The following is a 19,640-nucleotide window of genomic DNA, read 5'->3' on the forward strand; positions in this document are numbered from 1 at the left end:
AGGTAGACTAAAGATTGAATTACAGGTAAATGTGTAAAATGATGCACAAGAAATAAAGAATCAATTCAGTAATATATTCAAAATGTAACAGAACAAACAATTTATTATAATTACAAGCTATACATTATTTTTTACATTTCAAAAGCCATTTTATTTTCACAAACATTCTTGTCTCTTCAATGAGCCACGCTAGCTGTGACTCACTGCTAACCTCTCTGTGGAACAGGCTCCATCCTCCAGCTATTGTTTTACTTCTGCTCAAACAAGCCAGGAGGTGACTCATTAACAAAAAGTGAACAAACCACAATATAAATGGGGCTCAAGAGGGATCGGTTTATTACTAGTCTGTTATCTCTTAGCTTTGATTGTCAAAAATAACCCATTGTTGGGAGCAGATGCACTGAAACATAAAAAAAAAACACACACATGCTCGGTAGCTTAGTTTCCACCTACTTCCCCCTCAGGTGCTTTGTAAAAGGGGAGTGGAGCTCCAGGACGTCAAGTAGAGCACGACACATTTAGCACAGGCATAGAACAAAACAAATACAGCTAGTGTTTGACACAAACACTTCTTATTAAAAGAAGCACATCATCATGAGATGATCTTAAAGCAGGTACAATTACCACCTGTGGCCACCAGTAGTAATACAATCCCAATGTGATTAAGTGTTATCAAGGCTGACAGGAAAGAGAGAAAAGTACCATTGCAGATTAAAAAATAAAAAACGTATCACGCAAGTGCGATGTAAGATTATTTTGGACAAAGACGGTTTCCTGGAGGTTTTGTCCAACCTGTGAACACTGTGTGGTCACACCCACTCCTTGGGATTTCGTAAAACCTCCAGCATCTCAGCCTCCAGGGTACCTTTGGCAGGCTCATGCATGTACTCCCACCTGAGGAAGAAGGATGTTCGTCACCAAGCAACACAGACAGCTACATTGTTGTCATACAAGAGCAGAGCTAGCAGTGCTTCGAACCAGAGTGATCTTACCTGGCAGTGAGCGGGAGGGACATGAGGATGCTTTCAATTCTGGAGCCAGGCGTGGCCAAGCCAAACTTCACTCCCCTGTCATACACCAGGTTGAACTCCACATATCTGCAACATAAACACACAAAAAACCCTACGGTAGACAGCTAGATCGGTGTGGTTTTTGATACATTAAAAAGGTGGAGAACATAAGATTTGGGAGCATTTCTCAGGCCGCTAAACAATGGAGACGGCTCACCGCTAACGGGTGCTGACAGAGCTATCAGTGTTTACCTGAGGGGGAACCAAAGGGTGGGTGCTACATTTTAGCTGCCGGCGTTATTAGCTGTAACCGCTATGAGAGCAGTGCCGATGAAGCCGTGAGCTCACTAGTGGGGCACACGCTCAGAAGCACAAACATGCGCACTAACAGCACGCAGGCCCGGCTGTGTCAACAAAGAACGAAGAAGCTCGTATTACAACAAACACTGAGAGGAGAGCGACTTCATTCTCTGCTCAGGTAAATATAACTCCATTATATCTTTATATAGCAAATATCTGTTTGCTGTTATATTAAGGCTCTGAATCCCTGAGGGTCGGGGCAGGTGTATCAGCTGACATGAACGTTCAGGCACTGAAGCACATGCAGCGGATATGTAAACAACGCCGGGAGAAGCTCGGATAACAACACACACAGACTGTGGACACGGTTAAGATCTGTTGTGCTTTAATCCAATCAACAAGCAAATAAAGAATTTTTAAATGAGGATTCAAACCAATAGTCAATTTATTAAAAACTTGCTTGAGATATGTAGGTAATCCAGCACACTTCAAATTTAGTTTTTGGTAAAAGTTATTGTTTTACGTTAACTTTTAGTCTTCCAGGTTGATGCAGTTAAGTTCACGTGTTACATTTATGTTAAAGCTTTGGTACACACAGGCTGTGCATGGAGTCTGAGTCCACATCAAAACTTTTCAACAAAGAATTTTGCACCCCGTTAATGGAATTCCAGGTTATTTATTCATTTTATCTTTTCCAAAATGAAGGAAACTAAATGTTAAATGTGATGGAACAGCTATCATATGCATGTTGAATGTTTGAGTGCGTTTATTTTTATCAATTAATTCATAGCTGACTTTTTAAGCAGTATGAGTCTGTATGGAGAAGTCAAATTCGTCCTTTACTTATGATGGATCCATGTTAGGTTTATTCAGTAACGCTAGTTTAAAAAGCCTTAATCAACTGAACTAAAATGGGCTATAAAATATTAAATCTCATTTTAACCATCTCCCATACAAAATGTATACATTACTCATTAACAACCATTTTCGTGTGCGTCTTTTACTCACCTTCCTCGTCGTACCTGCTGCCAGTCCTTGTCCTCGTCAGTAAAGGACTCGTTGAGGTGTTTGGATACGATGGGAAGGTAACAGGGCACCACAGTGCGAGCACAGCTCTTGACGAAGTTGAACGCTTCCTCCTGACTCGGGGAGTCCAGGTCATCGAAGAAGATCCCTCCTATACCCCGAGTCTCTCCTCTGTGCCGGATGTAGAAGTATCGGTCACACCTAAATATATACACCAAAATATATATCAAATCAGTAGCTGCTGTTTGGTTTATTTTTAAAGGGATGGATTCTTAAAATATTCAGTAGATCTGGGCTATGCAAATAAATGATTCAAAGGCAAGAGGACGAGAGAAATTTAAAATAAGTCAGGTGAAAGCACATCTATAGTGACAGTAAATTCCCAGAATGCCTTACTATTCCTTTTAAATTTAACTTCAAATTAAGTTGACAAAATGTTCTTATCACAGGACAAAGCAGATAAACCACACCCGTCCCTTTCTTATCCCAAATGGTCATTTACTGGCAAACGTCAAGGCCAAACGGTTTTTCTGCAACTGCAGCTCTTATGCAGAGACTTCCTCTTATCAGCGTCGTACAGTGAGAGTACACCCACTTTAATCCTCACATGCGTACGTGCTGAGGTACACACACGCTTCATGAAAGCAGGACTAATGTTCAGTCTAACTGTACCATTTCTTAAAGTCGGGGTAGTACTGCGGGTGGTGCTTGTCACAGGCCTCCCTCAGTGTGTTGTGGAAGTGGAAGGCATCTTCTTTATTAACATAAACTGGAGTCAGGTCTGTGCCTCCACCAAACCACCACTGCTTAGTGCCTGGAATACACGTACACACACACACACACACACACACACACACACACACACACACACACACACACATACACAGACAAGGAAGAAAGAAACAAGGGTTATCATTCATTCATGCACTCAATAGTGTCACTGACACCAAGACACAACTGCTGACGTCAAGGACCGGCACTCACCGTCTTCCTCTTCGATCTCAAAGTATCTGTAGTTGAAGTGCACAGTGGGGATGTGGGGATTCTTGGGGTGGATAACGGAGCTCACACCCATGGCACAAAATGGCAGCTTACCTGAGAGGAAACGGAGCATGACGTGAAACCGTATCCAGTACATTATTACTCTGAATGTAGGTTACCACGCCTCTTATCGAGAGCTATAATCAAGCTTTAAAGCCTGCACACAGATATCAGGTCTACAACACGTACCATCTTTCCCTTTGAGGACTTTCCCTCTGCTCCTCATCTGCTTGGCAGCCTCCTCAGTCAGGTTTCCAAACACCACCGACACGTTGACTCCTGCTTTCTCAAACACCTTTCCATCTTGCATCACACAGCTGATTCCTCCGCCACCTGGTACACAAATGATCAAAAATTGAAGACAATGAAGGGAGATGGAGATGAGATTAGTTGTGCCATTTTCTGACTGATTAGGCCTTTTTTGCAAGTGTATGGCTGAGTTTCTCTCACCTTCATTTCTCTGCCACTGGTCCACCTTGAACGTCCCGCCGTCCACCTCCTGCAGAGCGTTGCAGAAGTCGGCCTGCGTCTCCATGATCAGCATCTCCATCCTCGTACGCATCTCCTCTTTCCTCTCCTGCAGCACACTGATGTCGGTCACCGGAGGAGACATGAACCCGCGGCATCTCTCCAAGATGCCCCCCTCTTGCTCGGTCTCCTCAGCGGCTCGGGATACCTTCTTTGCCATTTCAGCCCGCTGGAAGTGGTTAGCGTTGGCTAAAAACCCCGCTACTGCCGCTGCCACTGCTGCGGCTCCACTGAGCGCCAGGGCTCCCTTTCTGGTTCGCCAGGTTGCAGATCTTCCTGCAGTCCCTTGGGACATGAACCGTACGCTGCAGCCCCTGGAAAACCATCTTGTACCCGGAAGGAAAGTCACTGGCTTGCTGTGAATGCAGGATAACGGCAAATGTGGCTCTCCTGACCTAGCGAGCCGCTTTAAATGTGAAATCGAACATCGTCTCGCGGTGGTCTGAGCCGTTTTGTTTACTGAGCAGAAGACAATGGTGGCCATTTGTAGGAGAAACTACTGCTGTCCGTTGATAGTTGTGTACTTACTCAAAACAATATCAGGAGTTGTGCCTGCGTGTTATCAGTCGTGTGTAAAGTCAAGGGGCGTGTAGTAACAGAGGCACCACGGGAAATGTCGTTCTTTGACGAGCTCTCCGAGCAGTGGGAGCCTACAAAAAACTTCAAAACCCAGAATGCAGTGTGCATAAAAACAAATGATGCGTTCATGGACTTCTCATATGCTCCGTGTTTTGAATATAAAGACGAATTCAAGTTCCTCTGTTTGTTTGTCACATCGTTGACTTTCCCAATCTTCAAACGAGTGTAGTTACAATACAAAGATACAACTTGAATTACACTCCAACCAGAATCTCATACATGTATTGTTTAGACTTATCTTTTGTTCATTCAACAAACTTAGAGATTCCCAGCATTACCAACTTTAAAATATTTTATTTGAATATTTTATCATATCTTTTTCTTTTTGTTCTATTGACAGTAGGTCCGAAAATGAGGTCGTCATCTTTAAATCCCTTTATATCGAGGCTATTTTATATTTGTTTGTATTTATTTTATTTGTATTTTTTTATAGGACCCATGTGTCCGAAAGTTGAACTGAAATTGAGAATGTATTTATAAAAATTTAAAAAAATGTTTAAAAAAAATGTTTAAATTAAAAATGTTTTGCGGCTAGAGCAATTTTAATTTGAGGCCTTAAATCGAATAGAGCCAGCCAAAATACACTTTGATTCTCATAATTGTATTAATTCGTAATTTCCTAAAATACTTTAACTGGTGATGCCTGTGTTAAAATACACAGATATCATTATATTCCTATACTATAGTAACCTTTAAACATTTCCTAGACGTTTATTTAAAATCTTTTTTTCTGAATGATTCGGGGAACAATTTGTCTGTTTCTTTTTGTTTATGTGTGTACATGGAGATTTTATTTTGTGTGCGCATGCGCAGGTAGTAAAGCGTGTTGTAGGTCTCTATGACGACGGGTATATTAAACCTTTTAGGGCTGTAGAGGGCCTAGACGCAGATTAGGTTATGTGCACAGGTGTTGCTCCGCAGACTACCAGACTGTGGGCCAGTTAGATGGGGTGGTAGTCTCAAAGCAACCGGGCTGGATGAGTTCTGTCACCGCTTTAATTCAACAGGAATACTACGCAATAACCTGGTGGTGGTGAGTTTACTAACAATCATATTGATGCAATTTCTCATGCTATTTATTACCATTAGCCAAAAACACTTGGTTATTATGATTCCTATATCAGCTCCTAATTCGGTCTCCGTCCTGTTCATTTTTATTGCCCGCAGAGCTATTAAATAAACAGGATTATAGTCTATGTTAAACTCCTAAACGTTTTGCAGCCATTGGAATTTGTTCTGACTCACAACAGAAACAAAGCTACTGTAGACATAGCTAATTTACATGTCAGCAGAGCAGAGGGCATATTTGTTTAAATAAAACCAATAAACAAACAACAAAAATTGTTTACTGGTAACCTTGTAGTACTGAGTTCTGTCCAGTAAGTGACGCCCAATCCCCAACACAAGTAGGTTACACCACAGCTCTGTGTAATCCATCTCCTGGACATAAAGTGATGTGAGATGAGTGGGAATTAGGTGCCACAATGATTCAAAAACTCAGTTGCTCTTCAATCCATGACACAAACAAGCTAGATTGAATATATAATTGTGAATATGTTGCTTTTTGTGATGCTGTTTTGATTGTCCAAATAGATGGGACCTGATGGGATACCCTGATCTGTATTGTACGCTGCTGTAGGCGAGGCTATGTATTGTATGTCTGTTAATATCTTCAGTCACGCAGGTCATAGGGTGTCTATGCCACTCATCCAACCTCTAACCTCTATCACCTACCATGATGTCATGAGGTGGCAATAAAGTGGTAAACAAAACATTATAATCGATGATGTCTGCATTTTAATGCAATTTTCAACATAGTAATATTTTCATATATGTATCAAATATGGTCTTTTATTTGCACCAGAATATCTACTTTAAAGTGAATGCCATGTGTGTGATAGTGCACATGGCACTGAAACCATGACATTTGTTGTTGTATATACATGTATGTATATATATATATATATATATATATCTTGGTAATCAGATCAGTAGATGTTGAGATATCTTGCTTAGGGCTGACCGACTGATATTATTTTCCTTAGATCCCGCTTCAAGTGTGGCACGAATATTGTTTGAAAGTTGTCTCTGATCTTCGTCCAGTGAAGATTATGAGTGAGGTGGTTTCCACAAAGCCTCAGGAGGAATATGAGGACGACTTTGAGAAGGATCTGGACTGGCTGATCGGTGAGGAAAGTCGTAGGGAAGACCAGGTAAGCAATTTATATAAGATCATTGGACCGACTGATTGCATCTCTCCTTTGTACTTTTGTACTCTTTTTTCTTCTTCTTTGTTTTACCGTGTGAAACTAAGTGTGTGCTGCCCCACTTAATGCAGACTTGGTGCTGCATGGGTCCCTGACCTTGCTCTGTAAATGTGTAACAGTGAGTAGGGTTCGAGTTACCTGACCTGGTAGGCTACATATCACTGTATGCATGTGAAACCCACTCTGTTGACATACAGTGACATACTTTCACTGTGCGCCACTAGATGCAATATTGATGAACACACGCATGTCTGTTATCAAACCAGCACGCCAATTACCTGCAAAGTATTGATGTTGCTCATTCATTCACCTGCAAACCTAATTAAGGAATGCAGCGGGTCTGCCTTTCCGCCCCACAGGGTCCTGACTTTGGCGACATAGAAGCAGAAATTGACAAAGAACTGGAGGAGTATGACAAACAGAAAGGAAAGAAAAGAAAACCGAAAAGCCACAAGGAGGAGAAGAGAGGCAAGAAAACAGAGGAGCTGGAAGAAGATGAAGAGAGGTGGCCCTCACCTATGGAGCCATTAGAGTATGACTCTGACAGAGACAGCCCAAATAAGTCATCACCTGTAGCCCCCCCACCTCCAGGGATGGATGAACAGACAGATGAGGAGAAGAAGTACATTCTGGAGAAGATCCAGCAGGCTAATCGAGACTTGCACGACCAAAAAGCTCCAGATATGACAAGGCGCAGGCGGCTGCATTTTAAAGAGACGCTGGTGGACCTGGTGGTGCCTCCGCTGCAAAACGGAAACTCTGGTGAGGTAGAAGTGGTCCAGGGAAACAAGGATTCAGAGGCAGAGACTGAAGTGTCAGGGAAGCTTTCCGAGCTTAAACTTTCCCCTCGGGAGGAAAGCGTAGGATCTGGCAGGGCTGGGGAGACCAGTGAGGGAGGGGTAAAGGAGGGTAGAGTCCTTGTAGAAAAGGATGGTAAGTTTGATCTGGTCAGTCTGAAAGAGGTGGAAAGTCAAGGACTTCTCCCTCCTATAGCGAGTGACTTCTTAACCCCACGTCATCAGCAGCAGACTGTGAGCTCCAGTAAGACCCACAGGTCCTCCTCCTCCCCTCGCCCTGGTGCCGGCTCTTCCCCCTTCCAGCAAGGCATAGATCAGCTCCGTGCCCCCAAACCTCCCGCTCAGCCCAGGAACAGGCCCAGCTCAGCCAGCCACAGTCAGAGAGGCAACCAGAGGAGAGGCAGCAAGCGGCGGGTGCAGTCGGCTGCCGGGAACCCCTGCCTGGCCACCTACACCCTTTCCCCACAGCAGAAAGAGCTGCTGCAGAGGACCCAGGAGAGGAAGGAGAAACTGTCCAGAGAGGTAAACAAGAAGTGATATAGAGGTTAATAATACGTTTGTACATTCTGAAAAGTCAAAGTCAAAGTAGCACAGCTAACATTAAAACATTTCCACTTTGATTGTTGGTGTTCATCACTCTTGCTTCCCATGCCAGGAGGAGCAGAGGAAACTGGAGGAAGAGGAGCAGAAGAGGCAGGAGAATGAGCTGGCGTTTAAGGCGTGGCTGCTGAGGAAGAGAGAGCAGTTTCAGGAGGAGAAAAGGATCCAGCGAGCCCAGGAGATGGAGAAGATGAGTTCTAAGGTATCACCAAAAGGGGGCACTCTAATCTGACAAAGCATGGATGTAAAGAGCTGGTATAGCCTTTATACAGTATGCAGAGTCAGGGGCACCGCTGCAAGTCGGCTACATTAGAAATAATGCTTGTATATTTATGGTTTGACCAGTTATGTAATATTTTAGTGACTAGTTAGCCACTGTCCAGTATCTTGACACCCGTGCTGGAAGAAGTCAGATCTAAAGTAGCAACAAGTAGCAATTGTACAAATACTCTGTTACCAATAAAAGTCATGCATTTCAAATATTAGTTCAGTAAATAAGTATCAAAATATACTTAGAGTACCAAAAGAAAGGTATTCATTATGCAGAATAGCCCATTTCAGAATCACATACTGTATATTAAATAACTGGATTCTAAGTGATGCATTAATGCTGGTAAAATGTTGGGCTAATTTCAACCACTTTATACACTGCCCTGTAGCTTAATCCATAATCATACATCAACATTTATTTGTTGTTTTAAAGTTTGTATTAATAATCTAAACATGCAGTAACTAAAGTTATCCCAAAAAATTGTATACAAAATTGGTTTCTAAATTGTAGTGTAAGTGTAAAATGAAAATGCTCAAGTAAGTTGCAAGTACCTCACAATTGTAGTTAAGTACAATACTTTAGTAAACATACTTAGTTACATTCAACCAATGCTTGACACTAATGTCATTTTACTATCTATAATATAATTATTTGTTATTTTTAAATAAGCAGAAAGAGTCCAACGACTCGGAAGAGTCCTTCCGGCTGTGGCTTCAGAGGAAGCAGGAGCAGCAGCAGAAAGAGAGACAGCTGGTGGAGCTCAAGAGGCTGGAGGAGGACAGTGGTTACCTCCTACGCAGCCGCGAGGAGTGTGAACGTGCCTTTAAACTGTGAGTTCACTTTTACATTTTCATTCACTTAAAGTCCCAAATAATTGGCCAACTTTTCACAGTTTATCAATATGTCTCTCTTGATGTTGTATCCTCACATATACAGAATAATGCTATGTTTGTTTTGGTTATATAGTAATAGACATAATAGCCTATTTGAACATTGACTTAGCATGTTAAGAAAGTTAATCCTTAGTTAGTAACACACCATTTCCACATGTGAAATCACAACACCTGTGAAATGGTTTGCACACATTTTTAAATGACATGTTTATCTTAAAATTCACATGTGAAGTGAAACATTTCACATATTAAGGTTTGCCTTCACATGTGGAAAACGTGTCGTCTCTTATCAAATATGAATTTCAAAGATCATTTCTAAATTTCAAATTTGGTTTCACGTGTGAAGTCCCATCATCATCCTCTCCATCCTCAGGTGGCTGAAGCGGAAACGGGCGGAGAAGCGAGCGGAGCAGCAGGCGGCTCGAGAGCACTCCCGCAGGTTGGTGCTGGAGGAACGCCGCGCGCGACGCATGAGGGACCTGCTGTGTTCCGTCAATGAAACCAAGCCATTCAGATTCACCGAACAGCTGGCCTACCGCTTCTGAACCAAACAAAAACAACGTGTCTGCTCAATTCACACGTCACTGCACGTGACCGTCGTCAAAAACCACAGACTGGGCAACACGAGATTTGGTGTGGAACAGAAGACAGTTTATTCTGTGTTCAGTCGTTGCTAGGGTTTTGTTTTAGCACTTCTATTTCTGTGCTGTGTTAAGTCACATTTCTAAAAAGAAAACGTTTACCACAGTGACCCCAGTGTGATAAAAATGTACCGAGTAAATTATTTTTTTTACTGTATTTAACGCTGTCTAGTGGCAACTGCACTTTACTTTAAATGGAGCTCTTCATAAACAGGGCTTTGCAGCTTAAATACACAAGATGAAGCATTTGTTACGGCATAACTTTTGTCAAGTTTTTGTTTGGTTACATAGATATTACAGGTTACTTAAATGAATGCAACTGTAAAGGAATGAAGTATATAAGTAAGAATAAAACTAAACTACGATATCCAAAATCAAAGATAATATCTCGTCTCATATCGAGATATGGATATATTGCCCAATCCTAACAAGGAATTTATCAGTTTCTTCATTTTAAAAGGCATTCTTATTTCATACAAAAGAAAACATGACGTTTAATTCCATGACGTGAAAGCATAAAATAAAAATACAATACTAAACAGATGTGGAATTTCATATTTTTAATAGGCATGTACACATACATTTTGGTGTGTTACAGCATTTCAGAATTCAATATCAGTGAAACAAAAGTGGCCAACCTCATAAAATGACAGGATGAAGGTTCTGGTTAGCAGTTTGAATCTATGTAGGAAAAGAAAGCTACTCTTTGTTCGTTTCTCTCCATTGGATTTACAGTGCAAGACTCGGCCCATCATCTGTATCATCAACACAAACATCACGAAATAAAAGATAGACACAAATACGTATTCCTTGAAACAGGAATGATTGACATCTTTTATGAAAAAAAGTTCCTCATATTAAATGCAGACAGTTGCGACAGCAGCCGTCTATTATTAAAAACACATAAATAAAAGTAAAACATAAAACACCATGTTCTCATGTCAGTGAACATGGTAACCAGTATATTCTGCTCTGTGTGCCCAGAAAAGAGGGGAGTGATTCATTGCGCCAACAACAAGAGGATAAGTGGACAAAGTAGTAGACAGAAGACATTTTCAGTTTCAGACTTGACACACAGAGACGGACAGAGTGCATGATCATTAAATATTCAGCATATTAGAACATATCTTTCTTAAACTCTTTGTACGAGTGCCATTTGAAAATCAGGTACCATTATAAAAACAGTGCACCGCTTACGTTGAACATAGTTTTTACTGGCTCTATTAGTAATAACATATGTAACAGTACCATTTGGGAATTATTTTCAACTACTGACCACTGAAACTAAGGTATTTTTAATATTTGTACTTAGTGTTTACGAATAAAACCCATTAGATATGTTGTCCGGAACAAGAACATGCACAAAAAGTAAATTGCCGTTCTTCTCTTTGGATTCTTCACAGTTCAGTGAGAGTACAGATCAGTCTTACATGAAACAGCTTCTTACCAGGTACAACAAAACAAAGTGAATTGGGTTTTTAGAAGCTGTCACTGGAGGGAAAGACAAAGAACAAAAGGTAAACTCAAGTACTTGTGTGTAGAGAAACATTCAAAAAAATGCGACTGAGAACACAAAAATGACATTATTAATCTTGCACTTCAAACAGTACAAAAATAGAAAAGTTCCCATCCAAAGGTCGATTCAATAAATAGTTAAAATATATAGAAGGATTTGATGGAAGCGGATGGACTGAAGCAGTTTTGCTTCAGCTTCTACAGTTCATCTTTAGGGTTGATGTTGAGGCCTTGACCCCACACAGACTGTGTGTCCAGCGCCTGGATCACCTCGTCCGCCTGCAGTCTCTCCTAGGAGAGAAGAAGAAGAAGTTAGGATTACAGCCTCGCCGTTGTATACCTCCGCCAACCAGTCACGTTGCAGTTCACATTTCAGGGATTGGTCTACAAAAATAAGTCCTCCCTGCAGCACTGTATTAGCCGTAAACACAAAGTGCAGCTGAGGCAGATGGGTATGTCATCAGTTTGTATTTGATTGTAACCCAAAGTATCATCCGCGTCATAACATCCTCTAATTTCCTTTCAAAGAAGATGAACCTAGAAGCAAAGTGATTATTGCCTATATGGTAATAATAGTTTCTTTAACTGAAACATTAGCTTACCAGTTCTCTGAAGAGCGGGTCCAGGGTGAACCACAAAGCGACAGCACACCTCTGCCCGCTGGTAACGGCCTTCACACCGTGTGGATTCTCCCCTCCTGATGAGAAACCCACCATCCTGCCACATAAGGGCTTCACTGATGCCTGGACGGAGCAGGAACGGAGGCGAGGTTAAAGAATACCATTATCTGTTCATATTAGTAAGACCAACACATTTACATTCGGCTTGGTTGTTTAAGCAGGCATTTGCCCTGCTGGAGGGTCCTAGAGTGTAATCCCAACTGAGCATCAAAGCCATAAACTGTACAGCAAATCTCACATGTCAGGAGAGACCATCTTACCGTGACTGTTTTGGCATCCATTTCTGTGAATATGAACTCCCCTCCTTCAAAATCTCCATTTAGATATAACAGTGCACTGAAAGTTAAAAAAAAGCAAAGGAGAGATCAGTACAGACTCAACATTACATTTAAGAGATATATTAGTGACCGTTATTCATCTTTTACTATGTAATACAGCAAAGTAGGTTTGTTATTTTCAGTCGTGTTGACAACGGGAGCCTCGTGCCTGTAGTCTCTGTATGTGTACGCTGGTGGTTCCTTCCAGCACTCATTGGCCTCGGGGTCCAGCAGACAGTTGTCAGCATGGATGGGATGGCTCAGGTCATTCCTGTGATCTTGCTGGCCTGTGAACAGACAACCAACACGCAAATTAATAATTTAATATAAATACATATTTTAAAAAACACACATCATCTGTACTTTCCTGGGGTTTTCCTCCTGGGTTAGTTTTTTTTAAGTCTACCCAATCATGCAGTAGACTGAACTAGGATCATTTACTAATCCTACTGTTGGAGTTATTTTCCTGATAAATGTTTTGACTGTAATTATTCAAGAATTTGAGCTAAATCTGAGAGACTTTAAATTACTTTTTTTTTTTTTTACTTTTAATTCAATATCGAATGATGGTATGAATGTTTCGGTGTCAAGTGAAGTATGTTTCTGTGGGTGAGTGACCTGTGATGGCTGTCCGGCACACCAGGTGTGTGTAGGAGAAGTGCAGGGTGGAGTTGAGCAGGAAGTAAGACTCGATAACACGTCTCGCTCGCTCGCTGATGTCGTAGAACAGGCGAGCGCTCCTCATCGGCACTCTGCCCTCATAGCCGTACTACAGGGAAGAAAACAACAAAAGGGACACTGTAATAAATCAAGATTGTGACACATTGTATTGCGCACTGTATATGATATGTCTTTATGATAAAGACGTAATAATCCTGATCCCCTGGTTTGAATTTTGACTTTAAATAATTTTTGCTCAGACAGTTTCTTGCAACCTGGACAACTATTTGGGCAGACGAGGGATGGAATCATTAGTTTATCCTTAGCGCTGAGTGTACCTGCAGGGTTTTGAGTACAGTGGCTCCTTCAAACTTCTCATTGGGAGTGTGTGGAGACATCCTGCCTCTGTAACCGTCTCCTGCCATGGTGACAGCCTTCAAGACAAGAAAAAACAAAAGCCAGAATTAAGCTTTAAAAGTTAAGATATAAAAATCATTACGTTGTAAATGTTGTGTAATGTCCCTACATGAGCCAGGCGTCTGAGGTCTGAACACTCCTCCTCGGACATCACATGGTCCAGCAGCACCCGCTGGGTCCCGTTCAAGGCCGCAGAGTTCTGCACCAGCTGCACGTTGTCATACACCAAGGGGCCACCTACACAGATCACACAGCAGTATTTTAGGAATGCAACATGCTATCTCAGAGAAGACTTAACTGAACACTAATAACTTTCTTTTAGCAGTTTAACTGTTCTGCTTCATCTCAGTGAAGGTTTACCTTCTTTGAGTTGCTGTGGAGCGGCGACAGTGCCGTTCTTCTTCTCTGAAATGGGAACATACTCCATCCAGCCGTCTGTCCCGGAGGGAATCCTAGAAGAACAGAGAACAGAGAAGGCATTTTGATGTTAGTGGCCAAAACTATGACTTTAAACTTTATACCTGCAATAACTGATTTTACTGGCCACTTGAGGGAAGCACAAACAAGTAAACGCTGACATATTGAGTTGATTGAGTGAACTTGTCAGCAAAGTTGATGAGCAACATTATCATTCATTTGGAGTCATGTCTCCAACCACCTCATGAATGTCAGTCTAATATTTATTCTCCTTTCACTCTGTTTCTGTCTTCAGAACAACTTCTGAGCTTCTAAATGCTCCACTGTGTTCACCAGTTAGTCGCTAACTGTGTCTGCTTGTTGTTTGGTGCTGAGCAGGTCGCATGCAGTTTTTAGCTTCAGGTAATGAGAAGTTAAACTATAGTAATATATAGTTTTACAGATGCAGATATCTCTCACCTGTTTGAGTCCTCTCTTCCACCTGTGCTGCTCCAGTAATTCTGCAAGAAAGACAAAGGAGCAATTTGTAATCTGAACATTACTTACTTTCAAAAAACTCTGGTGACAGCAAGTAATTAAAAACACAAAAAAAGACACCAGACCAGTGGGACTGATTTGACTGATTTCTTAAATGCCGTGTACATGTGAAATATGATATTTGTCAAAGTGGCCAGCAGGTGTCGCTGTTGGCCTTGAGGACAGTGGACGGCGGCAGTGCCAGACACCTGTTACCCTGCTTTGAGTCAGCCGGCAGCAGGGGCACATTTATGCGTTTACACACCCAGCAGGAGATCTGCTCTGCATCAGACACATGTGGGCTGGCTTACGAATAACCGGCCGTTAAATTACACAACCTCTTTTCATTTCTCGGGAAAACCAAGAATTAAAGGGCACCGGTCTGTCAATAAATACTTGCAGTCTGCTTTGAGTTTATAGTAACACATGAAAAGTGAACAAGAGTTGGGATGTTGTGGTGTATTCTGTTAACTCACCCCTTCCATAAATTCCACACCCATGGTTTTGCTGCCAATCAGAAGGAGCTCCAGTTCCTGTTTGTGCCTCCTCAGGTACCATGCAGCTTCCTGGGAACACAAACACACCAAAGGTTTACAGTTTCCTGAGTCATTACGGTAATTCTAAACATTTTGTCCTTGACATATGTATAGGAGGGAAATAACTGCAGAAAAGAGAGAGAAATACATTATATATTTTAACAGTACTATCACAAAATATTCCACATTCAGGCCAATGATTTAGCTGATTTTAAATCACAGCATTGTTTTCATGCTCACAGTTACAGCAAAGATAAAAGTATTGGTGGTTTAATATTAACCTGTCATGTATCAAAGCTCATCACCATAACTTTTTCTAAATCTTACAGTGACAGTGGACTCCTGTCCTCACCCTTTCACCGCAAATAAAGGGAACCACAATGAGTCTTTCCCTCGGCCCAGTGCCAGGACTAATGGAGTGTGATGGCCTCCAGGACTAATGCAGTGTGACGGCCCCTCTTTTTCCCTGTGTCTTCTCTGAAGGACATTTTCACTACATTTCCTGCAAAGTAAAAACTTGAATGGAGGCAGAAATATGCTGTTTCACGAGCCTTGGTTCATACAGTAACAGTCGGTGCTGCTCTTGGCTTTGCATTAAGGTGGATTGGTTTGTATTAATAGGATTGAGGTCAATACTGGTGTTGATACATTCAAGTTAAAAACAAATGTGATAATGATATATTGGCTGATATATATTATTTTGTAAATAAACACAAAACATGACCATTTTCCATTAAATGGGGTTATTAAAGCACTATGACCAAGATATGTAGTGAGCGGGACATTTTACGGTGGAAAATTTAACTTGTCAGTGCTCTCTGTAATGGAAACATTGTTAACTACCTCATACTTACTGTATGTTCAAAGGCGATCATTATGAATTAAAGAAATATGGCAGCAAACAACTATTTTCCATGTAAAGATATAGTGGAGTAATGTCTACCTGAGGAGAGAATGTAGTCCCCCCCCCCAACCCCCCGGTAAACACTCTTAGCTTTGTCAGCACTTTTGTCGTAGTTTGCTATGCTAGCAGGGTTAGCACCATTATATAACTGTATATCTACAAATGAGTGTAAATGTTCTATAAGACTACATACGGTCATGTTTTCTAGTATTTCTGGTTAGATTTGAAGCCATGATGATGAATATTATAAAACTTGAGCATCCAGTAGTGTTTTTCTTGTTGTGGTTAAAAAAACAGAAGATCCCTTTCCAGCCCCCTTAATACAAACAGCTCTCAAATTGTCCCAGAGACTTCTGTGGGCACTCTGACATGACTTTTCCTCCTCCTCCACCATTCCTGAAAGCAGGATTCTTTGGCAGGGAGGCAGGACGGGCCTGGAACTCAGATCTAGGACTCTGTAAATGAGCTCCCCAAGGCCAGAGGGAGAGAGAGGGCGCAGAGAGGAGAGGCGATCTGTGGGCCAACGACTGTTCTGTAAACTGATGGGACTGGAAATACTTGAGGGCTAGAAAAATGTAAGCTATGAGTACAAAAACATAAGCTGCAACACGGCGGCTTCTCTTTATCTCTCTCTCTCTCACACACACAGAGACAGAGACAGAGACAGAGACAGAGAGAGAGAGAGAGAGAGAGAGAGAGAGAGAGAGAGAGAGAGAGAGAGAGAGAGTCCTGCTGGGAGCCTCGCTCGCTATAATGAGTACCAGGCTTTCTAGGAAAAAGCGGTTGTGTAATTGAGACTTGAACAAGGAGCTTCTTGACTTTTCAAAGCAGCTGATCAGAGTCTTAGGGAGACCTAATTCTTGATGCTGAAGTGGCTGATGGGTAGTCAGACTTAGCAAATTGAATTTTCTGTAGTGGGCAGACATTCAGCCTTTAATCAGTCAGTGTTATGAATACCAGTGGGCAAGGAAATAATAAAGAGCACAGCCAGAGGAAGAAATATGTGGTTGTAAACACATTGACTTAGCAACATCAGCTTAATACTTCCAGCTGGATGAAGAACATGTACAAGTGAAAAGCAAACTTCAAGAGGCAATAGCCGCCAAGCAGCGATTAGCAAGTTCATCCAAGAAATACAGCAAACGGCCTGCTGCCTCCCGTCTCCCCCTTTACCCTCATATTCACACTCTTCCTCTCCAGTCTCCTTCCCTACGATCCGAAGGCATTTTGTTCAACTAACTGGAGACTATGCTATCCTTAATGATATTTGAGGTTCGCCCAACTATTACATCAACTAGATCAAAAGAGAACAAGCTTGTATTTCTAAAGGAAACATAAGAAAGCAAAATTCCTGTGCCAAGTTCTTGTAAACTTTGACAGAGGAGCAAAAGAAACCATCCTGACGGGAAACATTACAAATTGTAATGGGATGTGCACGGCTTAGGACAGACGCATCTACCGAGCATCGGGGATATTGGGGAGGTGAGGTGCCTGTGCAGAACCCAGAGGATATTAAATGACGCCAGCAAAGCCTGTTCACCCTGCTGCCATCTGGCAAGTGATACAAAAGTATCCGCTGTCGAGCCACCAGACTACAGAGCAGACTGCTGGACTCCCCAACTCATCCTCCATACTGCACCATGACAAACAGTTCTGTAGCATAAAGGGACTACTACTTGCATTACGTTGTGCAAGCCCGTGTTGCAGAATAACAATAAGTGAACCTTGAACTCTTTAAGTTGTGGCACCTAAAATCTCGAGCAGCTTTCCATATTGTGCCCGATTCTGCAGATAATTTTAATATTTGAAGTTTGGTCTATTAGTTTTAATCTGTAAATCTTTCTTTCTTTGCAAACCAACATGTAGTGTGTCTACCTTGCATATGCCTTTTCTAATTCATTTTAATAATGTCAACATGTATTTTTTTGTCGTCTTTTAGTTCTTCATACACATACACATATATATATATATATATATATACACATATATATATATAGCTCCCCAATGCCGATTTACTTCCACACTCTAACCTCTTGTTCATGTATTTATACATCGTCATTGATGCTGTTCCACCTATTCTTTCACCAATACAACTTTAACACAGACACAATGATCCATCCATCCCTAAAAATCCTCATGATGAGATTGCCCTTCAAAGTTAATAAAATCTCTGTAAAAAAAAGAGAAAGAATTACAGATAAATTCACCAAACCATCCATCCTTGTATTTACTGTATCTTTCACTCTCAGCCTCCAAACCATCTGCCCCTCCCCATCCCTCGAGAACAGCAGATGCTCACCTCTCTCGGCTTGCCATCGTGTCCCAGCATCTCTCTGTAGTAATCCACGTTGTCCGTCATGGACTCCTCTCCCTCGTGGAACAACAGGTAGGTCACGGAGGACTGGAGAGCCTCCTGCAGCCGGTCCACTGCAGAGAGAGACAGACAGCAGTTTAAGTGGTTTCTCTTTGTGGTCGACACAATCAATGGTAACCTGTGGAGTTCTTGACCTCTGGTAGTGCTGTGGATCAACAGAGCGGCATTGGGTTTCTGCTGAGCCATCTATTGGATGGACTGGATGACCAGTGTGTGTGTGTGTGTGTGTGTGGAAATGTATCTATCATGGCTCACATTCCCGACGCATTACCACAATGGAGTAAAAGCTGCACTCTGGTTGACATAGTGGAAAAATGATATACGACTGAGCCTTGTGAGGAGCTGTCAGTGATGAAGTGAGACAAACATACAGCAGGACCGTCCTACGGTCTTCCAGAGATTCACATACGCAGACACACTTTTATTTATGTTCAAACACAGATCCACAAAGACGGCAGTAACCACATACATACCTTATGCTCTACACACACACACGCACACACACACACACACACACACACACACAAACACATTCTTTAGTAGCTTGTAAAGGCGCAGGGCTAACATAAGACTTCCTGTCTTGGCCTAAGCTGAGGCTGTCAGCTGTGTGCTCCCTGGTCAATAAGAGTCTGGAGAATTGAGCTCAGTCAAACAGAAAAACTTCATTGGGGATTTATTCAGGAAACGTAAGAAGCTAAAGCACAATCCTGCTTTAACTGCTTACAGCCCACAGTGTTGCTGGGTATTAAAGTACTAAAATTACTGACTTGTGACAGAAAAAGCTGGTTCTTGAAATAAGAAGTAAAAATGCTAAAAAATACAATCTAACTATGCTAGATATAGATGAACCTGGCGCACTGTTTTAAAAATGAGAAGTAGTTTTGTAATCCATATGTTTCAAACCTGACTGCCAACAAGTAAATCATACACTGCCTTGATTTTGAAGTAGGCAACACACAAGTGATTAAAGAAGTACTTATTTAACATAATTACTGTGTATTCAAGATTAAGGTACATTAAAATAAATTGCATTTGAAAGTAACCTTCCTCTGCAGGAATGCAGCAAGCTACCAGTATGTTTTGTTCCCCATTAAACGGTCAGAACACAGAGAACAATGTAAAGCGATGTAACGTTTTCTGAAGCATACGGCTAGCAATTCATACGATTTAAACTTTTTCAACCTTTCTAAATACATCTTGCTTTAATTAACTAAAAAAAGACTGATGATACTGAATTTACAAGCAAATGCACACCAGCACTGGCTTTCATCCTCTGCAACTCGCCCAGTAC

General features: G+C 41.6%; 3 protein-coding genes across 15 annotated transcripts in view; 1 reads left to right on the forward strand and 2 right to left on the reverse strand.

Annotated features, from left to right (window-relative positions):
* Positions 1–76: 76 nt before the first annotated feature.
* Positions 77–4,458, reverse strand: cpox (coproporphyrinogen oxidase). The gene is made up of 7 exons (XM_076088017.1): positions 3,828–4,458; positions 3,567–3,710; positions 3,321–3,431; positions 3,009–3,150; positions 2,319–2,537; positions 993–1,097; positions 77–894 (listed from the first exon to the last, which is right to left on the reverse strand). Exons 1-7 carry the CDS (start codon positions 4,387–4,389, stop codon positions 810–812), a joined length of 1,368 nt encoding a protein of 455 aa, XP_075944132.1. The 5' UTR covers positions 4,390–4,458; the 3' UTR covers positions 77–809.
* ccdc181 (coiled-coil domain containing 181) lies at positions 3,414–10,552 on the forward strand. 13 transcript variants are annotated; one of them, XM_076088004.1, is made up of 7 exons: positions 3,416–5,577; positions 6,138–6,306; positions 6,590–6,757; positions 7,147–8,130; positions 8,264–8,410; positions 9,149–9,309; positions 9,746–10,552. In XM_076088004.1, the coding sequence occupies exons 3-7, from the start codon at positions 6,656–6,658 to the stop codon at positions 9,915–9,917; spliced, it is 1,566 nt and encodes a 521-aa protein (XP_075944119.1). In that variant the 5' UTR covers positions 3,416–5,577; positions 6,138–6,306; positions 6,590–6,655; the 3' UTR covers positions 9,918–10,552. The 13 variants fall into 13 exon arrangements, with proteins under 13 accessions (XP_075944122.1, XP_075944125.1, XP_075944128.1 ...); XM_076088005.1 differs by having other exon boundaries at positions 6,221–6,306; XM_076088006.1 differs by having other exon boundaries at positions 6,229–6,306.
* A 6-nt stretch (positions 10,553–10,558) lies between these two features.
* Positions 10,559–19,640, reverse strand: part of p3h2 (prolyl 3-hydroxylase 2) — a 48,897-nt gene continuing 39,815 nt past the window's right edge. Inside the window, exons 5-15 of the mRNA XM_076088021.1 lie at positions 18,275–18,402; positions 15,012–15,101; positions 14,479–14,519; positions 13,963–14,054; positions 13,712–13,839; positions 13,524–13,619; positions 13,144–13,294; positions 12,695–12,812; positions 12,469–12,544; positions 12,131–12,271; positions 10,559–11,819 (exon numbers count right to left, since the gene is read on the reverse strand). Coding sequence (XP_075944136.1) covers positions 11,727–11,819; positions 12,131–12,271; positions 12,469–12,544; positions 12,695–12,812; positions 13,144–13,294; positions 13,524–13,619; positions 13,712–13,839; positions 13,963–14,054; positions 14,479–14,519; positions 15,012–15,101; positions 18,275–18,402 — 1,154 coding nt within the window. The 3' untranslated portion in view covers positions 10,559–11,726. The remainder of the gene's footprint in view (positions 11,820–12,130; positions 12,272–12,468; positions 12,545–12,694; positions 12,813–13,143; positions 13,295–13,523; positions 13,620–13,711; positions 13,840–13,962; positions 14,055–14,478; positions 14,520–15,011; positions 15,102–18,274; positions 18,403–19,640) is intronic.

The sequence above is a fragment of the Anarhichas minor genome, unplaced genomic scaffold (genome assembly GCF_050575085.1).
Source record: "Anarhichas minor isolate MPS153535 unplaced genomic scaffold, ASM5057508v1 ptg000010l, whole genome shotgun sequence".
Lineage (NCBI taxonomy): Eukaryota > Metazoa > Chordata > Actinopteri > Perciformes > Anarhichadidae > Anarhichas > Anarhichas minor.